The following is a 22500-nucleotide window of genomic DNA, read 5'->3' as shown; positions in this document are numbered from 1 at the left end:
CCATAGGGCAATTTAGGGAGCTTAATTGATTTAAAAAAGAAGGTCGTCATCTTTCTACACATAGCCCCCTTTCCTTAATCCCCTTATTCCAAAGAGGCATTTGTTAGCCTCGCATAATTTGACCTTGACATGTTCGGAAAATTTACAGTTGGATTGCAAAGTTACACCTAGCAAAGTTGCACGATCATATTGCCTAATTTAAACATTTCCGTGTATACAACACGTTCTAAAACATCTCGTCGTATTCTAAAACGGTCTAAAATTGGTAAAAATGATCTCTTTTTGGCGTTTTTTTCCCAAATCGGTGCTGTTTGGTCACTAGACCATAAATATTGTTCATTAATACCCACTTTTCTACCGGATGACTTCTCCAGTTTGCAATATTTCGAATGAAAAAGGCACTTTTTTCCGGAGCATTTATTAACTTTGCAATATTTACCAAATGTTATCATTTTTTTGTATTAAAACGCAAAATGACAGTGAAAATTTCTAACGTCCTTTCTCACAGAAGAGCAAGCAAAATGACACGGAAATTTCCAACGTCATTTTTCACATACGACGGAGCAAGCAAAATGACCACTGAAATTTCCAACGTCATTCAGTTTTTCACAGAAGAGCAAGCAAAATCACTACGGAAATTTCCAACGTCATTTTTCACAGAAGAGCAAGCAAAATGACCACGGAAATTTCCAACGTCATTTTTCACAGACGACTGAGCAATCAAAATGACCACGGAAATTTCCAACGTCATTCAGTTTTTCACAGAAGAGCAAGCAAAATCACTACAGAAATTTCCAACGTCATTTTTCACGGAAGAGCAAGCAAAATGACCACGGAAATTTCCAACGTCATTATTGACACAAGATCAAGAAAAAAAAGAGTACCTGTAGTGAAGATCTCCAACTTTATTGATGATAAACTTAAAACACAGACTAAGAACATTTTTTATAAAAAAAAACCCAGGTTGTAAGCTTGAAGACAATTCATTTCACAAGAAACCGTATGAACCCAATGAATGCATCAGGGTGTTAATCTCATTCAGCGCAATTTGGAGATAGCATTATTTTACCTAATACAAAATAGTTGTTGCTTATTTTTTCTTAGCATGACGAAGAAATAGAGCCTACAATTTTTCTGGACACTATTAAAATCTCATTTCAATCTTTTTTTTTTTCACGATTGCTCACACCTCATCATTTTTGAAGATTTCATATTAAGTTAATCGTAAAAGCCCCATGGGCTCCAAGCAGAAGCGGCCCTAATTAAAATGCTAACAACAGACAAAAAAATATTAATAAATTAATTAATTGGAATTCAAAAACGGAGAGTTTAAAAAAAACACGGCGATATAGTTTCATCGATCACCCTCTTTTCCTTCTTTTGCCAACCTTCTTCTGATCATACGGAGCTTTTCTGGATCCTTCTCAGCAACTATGCAATGAAAGCACCCGTTTTCAGCACAAGCTGCCGCAGCTGAACCTATTGGAGGATGAGAGAGTGAATTTAACATTCAATGTTACAGTCATGTGTGTTAAACCTCACAGATGTTCTTCGGAGCATTCAATATCTTGAGATACCAGTAATTGTTTTCTTGTCCCTTAATAAATTATTACACTACACACTGTCATTTTTTCTGTATAGCCTTTCCATACAAGAATTGATTGAAAGATGGTGTTTGGGTTACGTGAATTTGTGCGCCTTCATGCAAGAAAGTGTTGGAACATTGTGTTCGAGTTAGCAGGGATTAATAAATTAAACTTATTTCAATTTATTCATTATCATTGAGAATGTGAACGTAAAGTAATACTATCTCAGTGTGAGAAATGCAGCCCGTTCATTTTAGTACTGAAGGCAACTGGCAGCTCAACGTTGGAAAATGAGAAAGCCACCCCGATAAAAAAGGTTTTGTTTTTGTTTTGGAAATACCAGTTTACTGTCAATGGATAACCTTTTATGTAAACTTCGAGACGATTGTAAAATTATGGGTTATTCCTAGGGGTGAATTGGCCAGGGAATCCAAATGGCGAATTTCTTCACAAAATGTCATTTCACGTTTAAATCATAGTTTTTCCTTATTAGAAAGGTTATCATTACCTGCCCCACTACAAAGATCGAGGATCCAACAGTTAGGGTGTCCATAAAGACTGAGTAAAGCTTTGTATAGTCCGACGGGTTTTTCTCTGCTATATTTTGCCCCAACATCTAGGTCCCTTTGGGCTTTCTCTGATGGAAACATAAAGATATTGCTAACTTGTCGGTTAACTTTTCTTTCTCCACAGTGGCAAAGGGCGAACGGAAAAATCTCCTCGACCAGGTTATGTGCATCTATAACAACAAAATAATAACGTCATTTAAACTATTGGGTGAAGGGTCCGTTTGATTGCACTTAGAAATTGTCGAACACCTGCTAAAACGCCATTAAACTATATATTTTAAAGCCCCAATTGATGACAAATGCGAAACCGATACTATTTTAAAATCATCATTCCAGTACAACTTTTTCGTATTCCGGAATAGGGTCAATGTAAACGCCCCTCAGTTTCACTTTCGCTTGTATTGTTCAGGATCTTTAAACCATCGCTTTCAAATATGAAAAAAATGCGGTGCTTCAATTCGCACTTTTGGTTCCTCCCTGCTAATAGAGGTCTGGTTTCTTTTGCGTTCGCTGGGTTGACGAGTACTGGAGAAGAGACCTCTGCCATGGGTCAAAGCTCACTTTGATCCAACCGCCGTTCACACTCTTGGACGGCACTCTTCAAACCGCATGCCCCATGATATGTTTGCTGACTGTGACTTGAGCCCACTGTGTCCCGTGCATTCCTTTACAGTAATTCCGCTGTTGTTTAAAGTGAGCCCACACAACATGAAGTATGACGTGAGCATTCGGTCGCTAAGTAACCGCCGTGCATGCTCAACACAATGAGTTTCGACCCATGGCAGAGGTCTCTTCTCCCGTACACGTCAGCCCAGCGAACGCAAAACGAAAAGGGACCTCTGCTAGCAGGGAACTCTTTCGGAACCAAATGAAATAAACCTCTCTTGGAAATAAAGGTAATTATCACATCTAAAATTAACTTTAATTTTATATATCTGAATAAAACCGTCCTCCGTCCAAGTCCAAAGGCTATTGCCGGATCAATAATGACTGAATTGACGAATAAACTGAACGAGTAGTTAACTGAAGGAGCCCTAAAAGAATACCTTGGCTTATCTGCGACTTTTTTGTGTAGTGGGTGTAGGCGAGTTCTACCTTCAGGCCACTGCTTGTCGCGACCTTTGGAACCATTTCCAAGAAGCTCATTACGCCTTTCCTGCAAGGGAACACGATGATGTGGAATACATCTATGCTGTTCCTGATATTCATTGATCGCACATTGCGAAAAAACCGTTCAAGCGTTTCCTCGTTCCAGTCCTATAAGTAAAAGAAACAAACAAAGATACCAAGACACACCGTGAATGAGAAGCATACAATTAGTATTTTACTCTTCGACCATTCCAATTAAGGTAAACATTCCCTCAGCTTGAAGAGATCAATTACTATGAAAACAGTACCACGCATTGCACAAAAAATATTGCACATATTGAACTTGACAGGGAAACACTGATGACTTCCTCTGATGTTTTCGATATTATTTGTTTTTTTGGGTGTCCAACGATGAAACATAAACAAGTTAAAATTCTACATTGAAAGAAAAGGATCTCCTTCTTCAAACCGCGGACTTATTGTCGATCGAGCCACCGATTATTACCAGTACTGTTGGCGTTGAGACCTATGCAGTAGCATCATATACAATGAGGAAGTAACACAGTAAAGAACTCGTTAAGAAAAAAATTTACATAACGTTTGTGGCCTCTGTTACATGCGTACCTTTGGTAGATCCAGAAAGATCAATGGTGATCCCACGAATTTCGACGTCTCTTTCACCAATGAACTGTTATTCATTCTTTGAACATCAATGGGGAAAAGAAAATTTGACATTCTCTTTCCGTTTGATGAATGAACGTGCAATTCGTTCGCTGATTCCTGGGAGCGAAATCCTTCCACTGTCTTCTCCTCCTCCTCCCACTTCAAGGCTCTTGCAATATATCCTTTTAAGGCGTCGGACATCCTCTTCCCCCTCTCTTGTCCACGAAAAGCTTGGAGCTTGTCTTCCTCGACCCATTCTGAGAACCTACAGGAAAATAGCGAAATTCTTGAAATGAGCTCAAAATTAGGAAGCAAAGGTCAAGCATATTCTTGGTTTTCTGCACAACTAGGCCTTAATTGAGACTAGAGCTCTCCACAGCAATTCCTCTTCATTGTGCTAGAATCTCCTCGCAAATAGAATAGCTTTATTAGGCTGGAGTGACTCGCTCACCTCTTTGCTACCTCTTCCCAGTTTGCACTTCCTGTGCATGTGATGAACTGGCGTTGCACTTCTTTTACCTCTTTGATTCGACTGCTCTCTAGTTTAAGTTCAACAAGTGTAGATTTTCCTTCCAGTACACCATTGAGAAGGCTGATGATTTCGTCTTTTGTGAGGTCTCCTCTGAGGCATTTGAAATTGTAGCTGGGACAATCTACAGTTGCTTTCAGGCCAGCTTTTAAAGTCTTCTTTGAAGCTTTTTGTCCCTTTATCTCTAATCTGCTATATTTTTCTATAACTTTCAACACCATGTCATAAATCACATCGGGGAGGGCACTGAGGAAGAGGATCGTTTCCATTTTTGGCACCTTCAAGACAGGAAGGAAAGTTATGCTTTAACAATGAATTAAAATGCATGAATACTAAACGTTCCACTTTGCGTACTGGTTTTACGACGCGAAATTCTGTTTATCGACACCAACAAAAACGTTGTTACATTGAAAGTTAACGCTTTTGAAAAATTTTGGTGGCGACTTCTTTTAAACCTAGATGAACCATCTAAAAACCATACCTGGAAGAACAGACGTCAGAGTAAGGGAGAAAGTTAAAATTGGCCAAACTCTTTTGTTCATTAACAATTATTCGCCGAAGGCGAAGTGATTATCGGTGAATGTTCACAGAGACGAAGTCGAGGTGAATATTCACCGATAATCACTGAGCCTGAGGCGAATAATTGTTTTAGTATAAATACACAGGTGATTATTTCAAAAAAAAAAGAAAAAAAAAAAAAATCAACGCGAAAGTCATCTTCACTTACAGTGGCAAAACGACTACTGGCAGCCATTTTGACCGTCGAGGTGATTATCGGCTGATAATCCGAGATAGCGAGCCAATGAGAGCGCGTGATTTTGTATAATCACCTGTGTATTTATACTAAAATGTAGATAATGTGAGACTAGGAAAAGTAAAGCTAAAAAAACACAGTGCATTGGCGTTCTCGCTTACATGGCTATTATCAATGTTCAAGTAGCTTAAGTATTATTGTACTTTTGTTGTTAATGTCGATCAAGACATGTACATTGAGTGCTATTTAATTCTTCTTAGCGTTCTCGACAATTACTGGCTACTCTGGAAATTGATAGAGAGTGTACATTTCAAGGAATTTAATTAAACATATAGTTTTTTTTTTGTGTGACCTATCAATAATAATCTCCGATTATTATTTGCAGCATACATGATTGCACCGCATTCTTCTATTGATTATTCTTGTTTTTTGTTCGCCACCATAAAAACTGAATTGGCAATTATTTTCGTGTACTTACATCCTCCCCAACTATACGCGAACATGCTTTCCTCCAATCGAGTGATTTCTGACCAGAAAATGATGTCGTCAGCATGTGCTTGCAGAGAATGATCTAATAATAACAATAAGAAACCCACAAGGTAACGAAGGATTGTACTTCCTTTAAGACACACCCAAAATCTGAAACTTTCTGTGGTTCCCGTGTGGCTTAAGTAACGAATCCCTGCTTAGAATTTCAATTATAAGCTGTCATATCCTGCTGTAATAGGTGCCTAATTTGACTTTCGCCGGAGCAAAGCTGGTGCTTCCAATAGACCTTTTTCATAATGGCAGCCCGATAAAATATTCTTTTGTTTTAATTCTGATAAGCCTTCCTAGCCTCGCTGCAATGCACAAAATTCAAAAGAATATGTTAACCAAAATGAGGCCAGTAGATCCATTTCACATAAATACAATGCAATATCAAATCGTTCGCCATTTATGAAAGTGGTCTATTCTTTTGAAATTTCTAAAATATTGCCTTGGCCAGCGCCGACCCAAACTTGCCGGTCTTAATACATGAAATTATTTTTGGAATGAAATAATGACATTACCTTCTCCTTCGTGTTCAATTCATGATGCACTTTATCCGTATTATTATGAATCTGCGCCAGCCGCAAGGCTTCAAAGGGCTCCATTTCTGAATCCGAAAAATATTAAGTTGGTTTCTGCTGATATCACAGGTAAGGGTCCAGGGCTTCCATGGGAAAACGTACTTACTTAGTAATATTAATTATACTTTGACCAACAAGGAGTGTACAAGAATAGTGTCACTCTATTTCTTAACATTACTCTAACTCCAAAAAACTGTCTTCATATAATTGGAACCATAAAAATAACGCTATCTTCAGTTGATGGGTACCGTATTATTTAGCAAACTAACGCATTTACAACAAAGTATGCAAGGATGGACTGATGGACAAAGTAATCGCCAAATAGTCAACTGACGAGGATAGCTCGTTTTAATGTCTTCTCTGGGCTGCTACGCTGGGGTTTAACTCGGAAATACAAGAGACACTTCGGTCCCCTTAAATGCATTTTATTTCTGGATGACCCGGCCGCATGTTTGTGGAATTAACGTTTTCACCAACTGACATTTTTTTCATGATTCGGAAAGGTGTTCAATAATTGCTCACTCTTGCTCACATGGAAATGTAATTTACCTTCAAATTTCCTTTTTAAATGATAGATAAGAGAGATAAAGATTCAAGTTGTCGGCAATTTCCGAAGAATCAAGAAAACATTTTATGCACGGTACACATGCGGTTTGTCGCTCGTTGCAAACCAAGATCTTAATCTCTATGTAAAAAAAAACAAGTTTTCGACAAACGGCAGAAGTCAGGCTCAAATTTTATTGTTGCCTACTCAATATACACTTAATGTATGATCCCGAGGGAAACAGTTAGCGAGTCAGTCCTGATCGATGTTTCCCCGAGATCAAGTCGAGGGAAACATCAGGACTCGAAATAACTAGTTTGCCGAGGGACCATATATTAAGTGCTTTGTTTTTTTTTTAAGACTTTTCCCTCAGCAATCGCAGCAAAACATCCAGAGCGCGCAACAACTGCGGAATTGTACATTTAAATTTGATCAGGGCACGTGACCAAGAATCAATCAATCACAGTGCTCGTTTTGTTGAGTGATTAAAAATATTTATTTTTAGCCGTCATTTCTTACCCATTATTATCAATGCTGAGGCCGCACACAACAGAGAGATAAGTTTAAAAATATTATCCCGTTCATCTTTCGCCACAAACATAGCAATCAACCGTCTGAGTACAATATCCCAAGTGAAACTGAGCGAATAGTTTCGAACTTCACGGTCAGCATACATCCCTATTGAAATCTGCAAATAATTCTGGATTTTGTGTTGCAATGCGGCAAACGGCATACGCTAATGATGCTACTTTCGTGCCCACCAAGAACATCTGTTATTTTGGCAGAGCAACCGTTTAAAGGGGCTAGGTCACGCAATTTTAGGCAATTTCAGCACTGATCAAATGGTCATAGAATTAACTGAAATAACAAAATAACGGCTCAAAACTATAGAAGAACGCAAACAAAACACAGGAAAGCTAAGAAGGGACAAGGATGGACAAAACTGGGGAGGATTGAAGTGGATTGCATTTGGGTAAATTTGAAAAACGTCGGCCCACCTTTTTTCAAATTTATATCAGTTTATATCGAAATGTCATTTAAACAGCTGGAAAATCATTCTCAATTGTTATGTGGCCGTGATTTTGCAAATGAAAGACTCTTGCTCTGCCATTTTGACATTTAGAGCTCATAACTAACAATTTTAAACAAAATTACCTAAAACAGCGTGACCTAGCCCCTTTAACGCGGCCGGCATTCGCCATAAAACACGAAAATCAATCTTTGTATATGCTGCCATGATGTAAACCATAGTTAAAATAGTAGTTAATAGTTAATTTACAACAATTCCCAAACGTGGAGGTGGTGCGGCAAGGTAAATATCCACTCCTAGCCACTGACGCTGTAGAGAATATATATAGTTGTTTTAGTATGTACTAAAACAATGAGACGATGTAGCACAAAAAGGGAGTTTAACTCATTTAATCCTGAAACGATTACAACCTTTGATGGGGCGCACATCGCGAGTTGATTGAAGGTGAATAGCAAAGGTTAGTATAATTACATAGGTGATAATTGAATATTATCTTCGCTGATTAGAAGCACTTTGAGGTGACTATTACGTGATAATCAACTATATGCGGTTGTTTTCGAAATGGCCTTTTTGTCCGTTTTGTCCATTCTATTCTGTTCTGTTCTATTCTATTGTAGGTGACAGACGAAAAAAATAATTGAATCACCGATGTAAAACAATTATTCGCCTCAGACTCGATGAATAAAAACCTAGACATTGTCTCAGTTTGAGAAGCCAATCGCAGCGCGCCTTCAACACTGTCCCCTGTTTTAGTATTCGCTAGCAAAATATATTCATAATATTTAACAATTATTTGCCGGAGACGAAGTGAATATTAGTGGATGTGAATATTTACCGAGACGTAATTTTAGAATAATTTTCAGTGGTGAATATCAAGAAAATGCAAAACAACGTGCTAAAACGCAATAAATTAAAGGGCACGAAGAGTGCTTGCCTAACTTAGCATCCGTGCCTCTTAAATGTTATATTCACCAAGGTAGCGCGGTGAATACAACACCGAATTCTCAGTTATATTCACCGCCTAAAATTATACTAAAACAATAGTTATAATGTATTACGTGATATAGTAACTACGTGGAAACATAGGCTGAGGTTACAGAGATTTCACATCGCGTACCTGTGTAAATTTGGACATAGACGAACTTGAATAGTTCTTTCGTCTCATTAGAAGTGGAAGTTTTGATAATTTCGTTGATAGCTTCCCGGCGATGATTTCCACCTATCACCTCCAGTCCGTAACTATCTAAGTCTTTTTCGTCGAACTTGTCCACGTCTTTTAGACCTTTAGCAATTACGACAATTGGTTTCCCACACTGAGTAAGTGGTCGAGACAGAAGCTCATTCTTTAGAACTTGAACGTGACAGACGTCTAACTCTCGTAGGGTGTATTCCGGTCTAGGTGCAGCTAGTGACGTTGCCAATACTTTATGTAAGCCTACAAAAATATTAAAGGAAGCAAGAATCACAATTCAAACAAAATGTATGTTTCCAAATGGAAATTGCAATGCCAAAACGAGGATAAGGAAAAGGATATTTGATTTTCTTATCCACCGAGGCTGTTACCATCTTTGAAATTGCCATCTCTTTCGGTTGGCACAACCGAAAGGGATGGCATGACTTATTTTTAAGGACCCCTTTTGTTTTTGATCATTACAGACTTGACTTATGGTGCTTTGAAAGAGATGAACTGCAGTCAGTGACATAAACTCTATTTTGCGAGAATCTTCCTGTCTACCTTAAGTTTTATCACATGAAAATAAAAATAATAAACTGATCAGATCAAATAGAATTTTTTATCCCACAGTGACAAGTACTTACCGGGAACAGTGTATTTCTTAATATCCTCCAAAAATTCTGAATCAGGGCTGCTCTCCTTCTCTTCTTCAGTACTGCTTTCAACAGAAACCTTTTTCAGTTTAGAAGGCACTGGCGGACTCACTGTGGACGCAGAGCGTTTCTTTGCGGTTTTTTTTGAAAAGTTTACCGGGGCATACATCTCCTCAGCATTGTCATCGTTAATTTTGTCTCTCACTTGAAAAGGGACGTTCTCGGAGTTATCACATTCGTGGACTGGTGAATTTGAGAAACTTTCGGGGGTTGTTCCACGGTTCTGTCTCCTCCCGACTGAGATTGTATTTGCTGGACTGGATATCTCAGTGGGAACTGTAACCGGGAAATTTAAATCGTAGGGCGAGTTTTTGTTCCTGATTTCTGAGCTCCCGGCCACAGTTGCTTCTGTTTCTCTCACACCCGTGACTTCAAGAAAGCATTCCGCAAAACGTTTCGCTGAGTAGCAGGAACTTCTAAAACGCTCAGAGAACTCATTTGCGGTGAAATCGAACAAATTAACCACCAAGCCGACACTTTTGAGGGCACATTCAATCTGTGAAAGAACATGAAATTAAAGAACCTTAATATAGGTTACGAAATTTTTGGCTGACAATCATTACTTTCAAACGGTTTCTCTCTTACCTTCAACCTTTCGTCTTTCTTGTCACTTTTTGAAGAGGAAATGTTAAGAACATATCCAAGTTCTTTGCTATCTTTCTTTAGAGGACGGTTCGCGGAGTTGTGAATGACAATTTTGTTATCTTCATTCTCCACAAAATACCATTTGGTCTCACAAGGTCGCAAACGCCCACCGGTAGTCATTATTACAGCTGAAAGTCTTAAGTCGCCCAAAGAGAGAGATAAACTAGCTGGATGGATTTGCAGACGAACGAGCTTGTCGAGGGCCGGGAGGAAATTTATAGCAACTCGTACAGTTGAAGTATTGTGCAGGCTATTCGCCCTTTTGTGGAATTCGTTCCACTCATTTTCTGGTTTCCTTTGCGGCCGGGCCGAATAACATTCAAATCTTATCTGAAGGAACACCCATGAGTTAATTGTTATCTTCATTTTCCATAAAATACTACTTGGCGTCACTAGGCCGCAAATTGCTCACTGGTAGTCATTATCATATTAGCAGAAAGTCTTGAGCCGCCAAAAGAGAGATAGAAACAGTGGAGATTTCAGCTGGATGGTTGGCACCTGAACGAGCTTGTCGCTGGGAGTTGATTTTCCTCAAACTATACAAATGAGCCCCTTTCGTTTTGCTGTACTTCGGGAAGAACATTTTAATGCTATCTGAAGAAACTAACTTCCGAGAGTTAATTCAAATGTCAAGTTGGAAAAAAAAAGGAAACGGAAATTAAAGATAAGGACCATAAGTTAGCGATAAAATACTACACTGCTATTTTTAACTGTGAAAGCTTCAATGTAGGTTAATAATTCCACTAAGGCACAAGGCAAGAAGCATTTATTTAGTTTTCCATTCTTAGCTTTAAATATGCTTTAGAACCCTTTTTTTTCATATCAGGGCCGCTTTCGCGGATAAAAATATGAATTAATGTTTAATGCATTTTTCCCCCTCACTTAAAAAAGCTGGTGTTTTATCTCAATTTTATCCTCATGAACACAAGGTCAGCCAGTGCTAACCGGAATATTCAAAGAGTTTCCCTTTTTATCTTACAAAAGAGGAAAATCTCTCAAATACGTTTTAGCCAGAGCTAAACTGACTCTGAAAACGTAAAAAAACATTTGCGTGCCGTTGGCCATTTAACACCTGCCACACTGTTTGACATAATGCATTCGCATTCAAAAACCACATGACACATAAAAACTTGCCGCCTAGTTTCACGTCACGTTCACATGCGCCGCACATTGAAACATGGACGAAAAAGGAAAAGAGGACGAAGTTGCTTCAGGGGTACAATACGGAAAAAGACCGCGTTTATCGCCATGTAACAGCCCTGCTACTAGTGATCTTTTCGACCCTGATTTCCATGACAAAATTAGCGAGGAAAAAGAAGGAGATTTGGCTGTGTCTGCTAGTAGTCCAGCGACAAATGACCTGTTTGAAGCCGCAGTCAACGTAGACGGTGATTTCAGTCCCAAAACCAGTGATCTTTTTGAGACATCGTTTGAAGACCATGAGAGAAAGTACCAGGAACCAATTCATGGCGTTAATCCTCTCCCTTTTGAACATGATGACATTGGCTGTGTTCCTCTCGCAGATTCGGATAGCGAAGATGGCACCGTTACAGGTAAGTTGCCATGATTGACTTGACATTTATTGTACTTTCAGTATACCAACGAAAAAAAAAAAGAGTTGCAAGTACTAATGACAGCCGTCCGAATAAAAAAGAAATTTTTATTCATTAATAATCACAATTAACCTTGCCGCTTTTTTGTGTTCGAACTTGAAAGCACATTTAGAAAGTTCAGATGTTTTGGCGATTTATGTACATACCCGCAAATGACATTGCTTAGTAGTTAGATTTATTTTTCAAAAGCAACGAGTTTATTGTAATGAGCAGAGCTTAATTTATTTGTTTTTTATCGGTTACTTGTTGACGCACTCTCATGTATAAGAAGGTTAATCGGTTAAAAATGTTAAGAGAAAAAGGTTAAAGGCGTGTTTACACGACAGAGGAAAAATGGCACGGGCCCGGCGATAAAAAGTGAAACGGTTCCAATCATTTTTGTAAAGAAACTGTGAAATTTTATGCGTTCGTCCGCGGGACCATAGGCGCCATGGTCCCCGCGTAGTGGAACGGATAAAAGTTCACTGTTTCTTTACAAAAATGATTGGAACCATTCTACTTTTTATCGGACCCATGCCATTTTTCCTCTGTCGTGTAAACACGCCTTAAGCTTTTGTATATATTTATACGTAACCGTTTTTTAATGGCTGAACTCGTCAGTTGAGCGATACTGATTCAAATAATAACCACCTCACGCTTCACTTCAAATTTCCTCAATGCTGCTTTGCTAACGGACTGAGACACTTATTAAGAAGCTAATCGAAAAGTCATCGAGACGCAAGCAAATTCATGAGCGATTTTACGTTTTCCGCGAAACGGGTTATCATATTTTAGAGGGATACAAGTCAATAGATCATGATAGATCCGCTGATCGAGTTTTCAATTTAAGAAGAAGGGGCACAAAGAGTCGCGCTTGCTGTATGTAGTAACACAATATTCGTTTTACTATGATTTGCAGATTTGGGTGCCAAAGAAACAAGGTTTAATTTTTGTCAAGCTAAAGGCGCAATAGTGTTCCTGCATTTACCTTGGCCTCCTTTTGATCAAATGAAGCAACTAATCAGCAATCTACAGAAAAGTGGAGCAGAAGTTTCTAACTTTTTTCATAAGAACATAACGCATTTGATCACCTCCCAACATTGTATACGGATGGACAAAGAATCAAGAAGAAGAAATTCAGCTAAGCTCTCGACAGTTCCATCATCTCGCGGTGCACTTATTCTCTCTAAAACAAGCGCGAAGAAGGAACAAATTAGTATTTTTGAACAGGCAAAAATGTTTAACATCGAAATTATTTTAGTTGAAGAAATATCTCTTCCGCTCGCAGAGAGAAAAAATATCCCTTCACGAAGAAAGACTAGATCCAAAAGAGCGAAAGAAATTAAGAACCAAGTTCAAGTTAGATCACTCAAAGAACCGTTTCTAAAAGTAGAAGACCACAGCGGAATTTTCAGACCTTTAGTACTGGAAATGAAGGAATGGCCAGATGCGCTCACAATGTTTTCAAGGGAAGAAAATACCGTCGAAACTACTGTCAAAAAAAGAGACAGAAGAATCAGTTACTGTGAATTATGTGAATATAGGTTTTTGGACTTGAAAACTCATTTAAACAGTGCTAAACATATCAAGAACGCTCGCGATTCTGAAAAATGGCATGCTGTGGACGGGTTGATATCAAAAATGATTACTGTGGAAAAATGGATAGAGGATAAATTGAAAAAGACTAAGGATTAACATTGATCATCATGATTCGGATCACCGACCTTTTTTTTTCTAATCGAAATGTAGGCTTAAGAAAAAACTCGGTAGTCATTCTGGAATTGGTTTGCTCTTTGCAAAAGGATTAGTAAAATGCAACAAAAGAGGAAAACGACGTTTTGCACCCTATAAAAAAATGTTATATATCTTGTTCATTAATGGGTAAATCTATTAATCTAAGAAACTAACAGACACAATTGCAATTAAAAACGTTTTCTCCTCTCTAGTGCTATTATTCTGAAAATGTTATGCAAGCTGAAATACAATACTAACTGAAGAGAGTGTAGTGTAACGTGAAGTGCTAGATTTCTATCCCATGCATTACCATCTTCAGTTCGGCCTGCTCCCGTCTGACCTTGTAGGTCAGTCGGTAGAGCGGCGGAGATCTAACCCGAAGTTCGTGGGTTCATTTCCCACCCTGGTCAGAGTTTTTCTCTGACCTTGTGTGGGCCCAGTTCCATCAGTAGGGCTAACACATGGTTCACATGGGATAGAAATCCAGCACTTCACGTTACACTACACTCTCTTCAGTTAATTCTGTTTAAAATATAAGTGCTACACGGCCATTGTTTGTATTAACGTAACCTTCCCCTGAAATACAATAGACGACTTGTTTCTCGATAATCCTAGAGACTTTATTAAGCCGCGCGAAAGTGTAATATCGATTCTAATCACTCATGCCGTTAACCTGCATAGAAAGACGGTTTATACAGGGCTTTTCAGAGCAAGGAAATACCGAGCGACGCGAGTTTTGATGTTTTCCTTGGTCTCTTGCACTGAAACCCCACGGAAAGAGCATTTTGAATGTCGTATAATTATCTCTTTACATACCATACGATAATGGCGATATTAAGTATCAACCGACGCTTTAGGAAAATGTAGCTGCATGGTATACAATCTTACAAGTGTGTCGGTCTGGACCTGTTACTGTTTTTTTTTTTTTTTTCAAAATCGTTCAAGTTCCACAATTACTGAAAGCGTGATACTATTCTGGACTGTGGTTAATTTTTCCCACAGGAGTTCAGATTGGAGGCGCTTTCATGAATATAAAGAAAATTCTTTAACATGATTTACATGTCTTATAAATTTGGCCGGAATGAACTTTAAAACAATGTCAATTAACATGGAATTCCTAGTCACATTGTGGTTGATTTTGACACACAAGGCTGATTTATTCACTTTCTTAGCTTTACTCCGCTTTTTCAAAACCAGATTTGAAGCTATAATTGTGGGATGAGCCGAATGCTGTTGTTTTGCGTGGGCATTGAGATACATCATCTTGGGAAAATTATTTAATCTAGAAATCCTATCTACTGAAGTATTTCCTCCCAAGAAATAATTCATGTTTGTGCTGAGAGGCTTGACCAATCGCTCGGTTTTCCTTAATGGGTTCGACTTGCTTTCACCTTGTCAAAAGCCACACGACATCACACATATTGTAAAAATTTCTCAAAGATTGCTACACTGAACGTGCATTTTAGTATGTTTCATTTTTTACATCCATGTGTTTGTCAGACGGTGAGAGATCGGCATTGATAATGACGCCTGAAGTAGTTCCGTTGGGCAGCCAAGCCGACAGGAAGTATAAACCCAACATTGATCTTTCGAGGCTTGCGCCAATAGAAGGTAATTAAAAAGGGCCACTGAAATTTGTTTTCTTTCTTTTGAAATGCCTTTCTTGTCTTTTTGTCTGTAGATATCCCCATGTAAATGATAACACATTTTGTTATACGGTTGTTTCACAGTGCACTCATTTAAGTGTTGTTCGGAAGAATGCTTGCGCAATATGGAATTGTCAGAAATCCTGATATGTAGAAAAAAGTATGTGATGATGTCTCAGATGAACCAGAAACAGTGGATTTTGGATTATCTGTGGGACCACACAAACAGAAATAGGTTTGAATGTACATCTTCGTTTCAGTTTCAACGTTTCTTTTCTTTCTTTTTATGACGGAGTTGATATGTCGTAGTACCACTTGTATTTTTTAATATTCGAAATTTTTATAATGATCTGTCTGTCTCCAACAGCATACTGAAATCCCGAGATAAACCTTGTCTTGCACTGATACCGTCGGAATGCAAAACATGATGTAATTGGCTGTTTAAGCATGGCCATTAACAAAGGGAGCAAGTTTTGATACTGGGGGAATTGACGGTAATGTGACCCGGGTTTATGCAATACGTTTTTTTGGTCTCTCCGGAAAGCAGCTCCGTATCGTGAGGATCCACGTACGTGCTTCTCAATTTGTTCGAACCCAATAAAACTTGTTTGAACCAATAAATTACAAGGTAGTGAAAATTACTTGTTATGGCGTTCTTCTCAATATTTAAACTGCTCTTACGATTACGATTTTTTTCTGTCCCTACAGGAGTTTAGAAGGCGTGGTATTTATTGCACGTGGATTCAAGACATGTAAAGAAGCGTGGCAAGCAGTTTATGGTATCAGCAACAAGCGTCTCGACGAGGCTTTGAAGAGTATAATGAATTGCGTGCTAACCTATGACTTAGAAAACCGCTTTCGTGGCCAAAGGCACAAAACAAATGTTTCTAAGGCTTGGATGAAGCTACTCTTCAGCAGAATTGGAGACAAAATGCCTGACTCATTGGCCATCAATCTTCCAAGCTACCTTGACTACCGTATTTTATATGGTTGGATGAAACAAGATTTAACTGGAGAAGAAATGATATGCTACTCTCAGTTCTGCCGCATCATGAATTCAGACTTTCCAGATGTTTCAATACCAAAGGTTAGTAAAAAGGAAAGTGGCAAGAGTGTGCAACTTTAATTACATGAACAATATACACATCCGATTGACAACGCCTAGAATGTTGCACTCAAGTTCAAAGACCTCACAAAGCTACGTATATAGCATTTGGCTGAAGTTTCCGGATCAGAACTTAATTTACTTTTGCATTTGTTTTGGGCAGGTTAATAGGTTGACCAAATGTGATATCTGCACATCTCTGAAGGAAGAAAAACAAAAAACGATGGACAAAACTCTGAGGGCATACTACGATAACTTGTACAAGCAGCACAACGATCTTCAGAGGTATATGATGATAGACTGAGAAACGGCACTGTTGTTTACCCAATCATGCCCCTTTTTCAATCTAAAGGGAATTTGCAATCAAAAACGGTACCTCTATTTCAGAATTTTAAAACAGTTTGAAGAACGAAAACAGACTTCTAACTATTCAAACACTTAGAATATTCTAACAAACTAAAAAGTAATGGGGACTTAGTCGAATTAATAAATGTAGTAAGCGGTATTCATGACAACCAATCCTTTTCCACCCTGTTTTATCTTACCCTCCAGAGAAGAAAGAGAGAAATACTATTATCATCGAGGAAAAGCCAGAGATGCAATGTCATCAAAGAGTTACATGTGCCTCATCATAGACGGAATGGACCAGAACAAGCTTCTGATTCCCTCCCTCATTAATCAAGCCAAGTCGTACGGAAGTGCTTGGAGACTGAAGACACATTTAACAGGTTTTTGTTTGAATATACATAATAGAGTAGCCTCCTATTCTTGAGTGGTCCGCACACTAGCTGGTGTATCCTTGGTTATCATCCACGTGATGAGACGGCCATGTTGGTGTACGAAAACAATAGAAAATGTTTCCATGAGTTTTTGCATAGTAATGGCGTCAAATTCCCATGCAAAAGACATTTTATAGCATTGTTCTGTACACGAACATGGCCGCCATGACGTCAGATGAAAACCCTCAATAACCCATCATTAATTGAAATAACGAAACGCCCTCGGTCACACACTTATTCCATAAACTTGCATATGTTTCGAAACGTCATGATCATGACCAGAGACAATTACTGAGTTGTTGTGTTTTCGGTTAGTCATGTATCTTCTCAAGTATATTCGCAGAAAAACTAAATCCTACTTAAGTTCGTGTTTAGCCACTCCATACTGTTTTGGTTATTTCATCGAAGAAGTTAGCTAGAAAATCGATAAATCAGTTCCTTTTCTTTTTACACAGGGGTGATAAACCACGGCAGGGAAGTTCTAGCATTCACCGACGTACATCAGTGGGGACACGACTCAAACTTCACAATTAATATTCTACTGAGAACTTTAAGACGGATGCAACACATCCCAGATGTACTTTACTTGCAAATGGACAACTGTTGGAGAGAAAATAAGAATCAATTTGTTATAATCTTTCTTGCAGTTTTAGTTAAAAGGCAAATTTTCAAAAAGGTGGGATAAATTGTTAAAGATACCTATTTTGCTGGTTCGGTGATAGCAGAAATGATACAATGCGTTACTTCATCATTAATGAATTACACCTCTCCGTTTCCAGGTAAAAATTAACTTTCTCATGGTTGGGCACACTCATGAAGACATAGACCAGTTTTTCAGCAAGATTGCAGCAAGCATTGCTAAGAAAAACATTAGAACGCTGAGAGGTATTGAAACACTACATAGTTTGACTAAAGAAAATCATAACTACAGATTTTATCTTGATGTGACACTAACCTCACTACTTTTTAAATGTAAATTAAAACAATTTGACACGCAGACAAAACGATTTGCAGATAAAACGGCATTATTGTTTCAATTGTATTAGGCATGGTTATCTCCAGTCACGCTACCATTCAATAGCAAAATTATAGGAGTGATGACTTTTCATATCATATATATATATATCTTTCTTTACCCTCGAATTTTAGAGTAACTTGGTGTAGCTAATATCTCCGAGCATTTACCCTCCCAACCATGATACACCACTGAAGACAGACCACGTCCCACAGGATTATGAACATTGAAGAACGTAATCTGAAGACAGATTACGTCCCACAGGATTATGAACATTGAAGGGTTATGAGACGGGACCTCGGGCTTATCGTCCTTATACGAGAAGATTAGAGAGTCTAACCATTTGCAGATGTAATTACAAAGGCAGCACTTTCTCCTCAGTTATTTAAAGACCCTGAGTGTTGGTCCGCCCGGAGTTGAACTCACGACCTCCCGCGTGACAGCACGGTGCTCAACCAACTGAGCAACTGGTGCGCGGTTAACTGTTGAAAACTGTTAACACGCTTGAAATATTCATTTTACACAGGTATAACGTTGGTTGAGTGTGATATTTTTTCATCCAATGCAGAACTTATGGAACTGGTAGATGAAGCCTACACCCCCTGTCCTCATGTAGAGTTTGTTGACGTAATCTATGACGTTAAATCCTGGTTACGTGAAGCTAAAGCAGAATTACATAATATAACCAACCCACACTGCTTCGTCCTAAGAGAGACAGAAACTGGTAACGTTGTTTTAAAGTACAAAAATTGGTCCAGAGATAAGACATGGAAGCCAAGCAGCATGCCTAGTGAAGGTGTCGTCGTATTAGAGGTAGGTTTTTACGTATCAGCTTAATCCACTCGAACAACGTTCAAAAAGTGGCACAAAAAGGGATACGGCTACAAAAGCAAGTTAGTTCTTATATTATTTATTTTTTTTGTTTCTACAGGGAAACAAAATGAATCAGCTTCAGATTGATTAATTCGGGTTGTGGGTTTCATTGCTGTTGGTGTGCGTTTTTACTTGATTGCAACCAACTTTAACCACCCGTTTCAATCATAAGACCTTCAAGCGTGTAACTTACAACTCTTTTCCCTGGACCGAAGGTCGGGATTTTAGCACACCAATTTTATGTCCAAATATGGACAAAAATAACTTCGAAGCTGCATGCGCTGGAAAATGTACGAGCTACGTTACATCCAAATAAGGAGATTTTTAAACTCCAAAAACCCCAGCTCTGAACCAGAGTTAAACGCCTCAAGGTCATGAGCTCCTGTTTCAATCTACAATGCTCTCTGAAAATATTATAACAACGTTGTAGGTACCAGATATATCAGATAAATCAGTATCTGATGAAATTGTAGGAGTGGAATTAGAAGATTTAGAATCACGTCTGCGTCGTCAAATGGCAAATGTCAGGCTAAAGTTTGTGTTTTGATTGGAACCAATCGTGCCTGATAACTGTGGGAACTGAGCTGGTGACTAGTCATTTAAAAATGCATGGCATACTTGCCCTTCCCATAGCGTCTACAATGAATAGCTTAAAGGGGCGTTACCGAAGCAATGCTGTCATTTCGTGTAGTTTACCAACTACTCGACTCCACTTGCTAAGCAACTTAATGATACGCCAAAAACTACTTTCGAAAAACCACAAACTAAAGAATAGTGACAAAAATGCCTTTGTAGCATGAATAATTTAAGTTACAAACAAAAGAAATGAGTATGAAAAACTGTTACGTTGAACGCAGTTTTCAAAATCTCTGAATTGCAGCAGATTTCAGTCTTCTTCAATTGTGCCCCTCCCTGCTTCCTTTTGTATTTGCTGTTTTCTTTAAATCTCTCTTATTTATTTTTTTAATTTAACAAATCGAAAGTGGTTCAGTGTTCTCTCTTATCGACAACGATATTCGTCATCAAAACGCGCCTCGCGAGTCCATAACAAATTTTGACTACTGTGATGACGAATATCGTCGTTTCTAAGCGTACAGACAACGCTGAACCACTTAGGATTGTTTTACCACAATATTCAACGACGAAGAAAGTGTTTCTTCAGAGCGTGGCGAAAACCATGACTCAAAGAAAGAGCAAGCGTTGTCTATAACTTTCTCGCAATATGATTGGTTTATTTCCCGAAATTAGCGTTCCTGATTAGCTACAATTAATCCACTACGCCAAGTTAGCCAATCAAATTGCGAAATTACAAGCAATTGTGGTAAAAAGATAGTTATTTCAAGGTTTTTCTTGATTTGGTTGTCAGTTCCCAATTACTGAATTTTGTGGCATATCCCCTTACAGAATATTTAAACATTAATTGTCAACCTACTTCCTCACGGAGTTCTTTTTCTTGGCTTTCTTTTGCGAGTTTAGAGTGACAAAGTTCCTAGAGGCTTGCCAGAAACTGTCCCACCTTCAAGCGAAAAGATTGATTTGAAGAGACTAAGGGAAGACATCCCAAAATTTTATAGTTCACGATGTTTCAATCAAAGTCATAAGGAATGGTGGGATGACTTCTTAAGCGACAAAGAGGGTGTTTACTCGACCCCAGAAGATGCTAGCACATGGCTGCTAGATGATATCATCGTAATAAAGAAGAGACAGCACGAGCCAAGGTCAGTCGATTTAGCGGGGGCTATGATATCACCTGTTGTCGAGAAGTCATCTGCGGAGACCGCTATTGAAAAACTCGTTGCGGATCAGTTGGATGACATACCTGAGGTGAGTTCAGTGATAGATGCGCATATATTTGCCTTAATTTAGAGTAACAATGAACAAAGAATTTTAGTTGTTATAAACCACACATAATCCTACACTAACAGCTTTTGGTAATTTGAAATAAAGAACTGTAAACAAGACAAGATCATCTTCAAGAGCGACTAGTTTGTTAAAAGTTCAAGATTAGACATACAAAAAATAATAATTTTCAAGAAATGGGGTTAGAATTTGGAATAGCAAACCTTGTGAAGTAAATGAGGTATCAAACTGGAAGTACAATTAAATTTTAGCGATTTGCATATCTGGAGTCTTTCAAAAGATGATTACTTTTGATTTGTCTAATCTAATAGCAAAATTATGAGACCTCACTAGAGGCAGTGTGGCCCAGTGGTTAGGGCGCTTGCCTTGAGATCCGGAGATCCCGGGTTCAAGATCCGCTCTGACCACTCGTTGAATTTGATCCTAGTAGTCCCTGGTTCAACTTCCTAGCTGCACTTGTAAAGGTTTGCCTTCGGCCAGCTGGGATTCTTAGCAGTTGTTGTTGTTGTCTGTTCCGTCGTTTCGTTGTGTTTCATTGGCCCTGAAAAGCCCCTATGGGGAGCGGCCAATTAAGTATGTATGGTATTGTTATGCTGGGTGCGTGTGTGCGTGTGTGTCACACGTTGCATGCCGTTTTATAGCTGTATTTCTAACTGATATAGAATTTTAATCTCTCAAAATATACGGGCAACTACGACTGCTCGACTCGAATACCTTTTGCTGACCGCGGACAGTGCATGTAATATTTCGACATGCAAAACAAAACAAATTGATGAAGTGAAATGAAAATAAAACGCTACCGGCAGTGAAGAAAACAATCTTTGGCTTATTTTTCAGGTATATGCTGGTGCTTACAAAAATCCAAGGGTCATATCTTCACGGGTGAACAAAGTGACAGACCACCTAAGTGCTCTAAAGGAAGACGTTTTTGTTGCTGTCAATATCGAAGGGTACAAAAAAATTCCAGTACTGGGGAAAGTGAGAAGTGTAGATGCCTCTACCTTTGAACTGGAATACTGGAGGGGGACGTGGAAGACAGAGTGGAAACCATGGAAATTGTCAAACGGAGATACCTGGACAGACATTTTGCCGAAATCGTGTATCCTCTTGGTAGCTTTCGTGTTTGACGAGAAAAATAAGCTCCCTCATGAAACTTACAAGTATCTAAAAGAAACTTACAAAACACTAAGAGGAAGAAAAGAGTAATTAACAAGGAACACAGCCAATCTTAGCATTTTAGCAAACAGTGAACTCGGAACTAAAGAGCATCTAATTTGATTACTGTGATTGTGAAATAAAAAATTCATCTGTCCTGTCGCTATTAAGTTAAATTAACACTCCACCGATCTGGTCATGATCACAAAAATCTAAAATATTTTAGTAATTTGTTGTCATGTTTGTGGATTTATTAGTGAAATCAAGTGGGTATCATCTGAATTCTCAAATATATAAACTGCATTAATTTGCGAAAAAATGACGTTGGAAATT

At 38.5% G+C, this 22500-nt stretch overlaps 2 protein-coding genes across 2 annotated transcripts in view; one reads left to right on the top strand and one right to left on the bottom strand.

The window, feature by feature from the left end:
- Window positions 1–885: 885 nt before the first annotated feature.
- Window positions 886–10640, bottom strand: LOC138050650 (uncharacterized). The gene is made up of 10 exons (XM_068896953.1): window positions 10349–10640; window positions 9695–10259; window positions 8994–9311; window positions 6243–6328; window positions 5669–5761; window positions 4359–4714; window positions 3869–4172; window positions 3202–3412; window positions 2095–2325; window positions 886–1479 (listed from the first exon to the last, which is right to left on the bottom strand). The coding sequence occupies exons 1-10, from the start codon at window positions 10526–10528 to the stop codon at window positions 1355–1357; spliced, it is 2469 nt and encodes an 822-aa protein (XP_068753054.1). The 5' UTR covers window positions 10529–10640; the 3' UTR covers window positions 886–1354.
- An 833-nt stretch (window positions 10641–11473) lies between these two features.
- The window catches only part of LOC138050649 (uncharacterized), an 11776-nt gene continuing 749 nt past the window's right edge, over window positions 11474–22500 (top strand). The window contains exons 1-11 of the mRNA XM_068896952.1: window positions 11474–11961; window positions 15235–15345; window positions 15465–15615; window positions 16089–16467; window positions 16649–16770; window positions 17038–17213; window positions 17720–17940; window positions 18044–18149; window positions 18848–19092; window positions 20629–20976; window positions 21850–22500. The exon at window positions 21850–22500 is cut by the window's right edge and continues 749 nt beyond it. Coding sequence (XP_068753053.1) covers window positions 11586–11961; window positions 15235–15345; window positions 15465–15615; window positions 16089–16467; window positions 16649–16770; window positions 17038–17213; window positions 17720–17940; window positions 18044–18149; window positions 18848–19092; window positions 20629–20976; window positions 21850–22218 — 2604 coding nt within the window. The 5' untranslated portion in view covers window positions 11474–11585 and the 3' untranslated portion in view covers window positions 22219–22500. The remainder of the gene's footprint in view (window positions 11962–15234; window positions 15346–15464; window positions 15616–16088; window positions 16468–16648; window positions 16771–17037; window positions 17214–17719; window positions 17941–18043; window positions 18150–18847; window positions 19093–20628; window positions 20977–21849) is intronic.

The sequence above is a fragment of the Montipora capricornis genome, chromosome 6, assembly GCF_036669925.1.
Source record: "Montipora capricornis isolate CH-2021 chromosome 6, ASM3666992v2, whole genome shotgun sequence".
Lineage (NCBI taxonomy): Eukaryota > Metazoa > Cnidaria > Anthozoa > Scleractinia > Acroporidae > Montipora > Montipora capricornis.
Note: the sequence above shows the minus strand (reverse complement) of the source record. Positions and strands in the feature narration are given on the sequence as shown.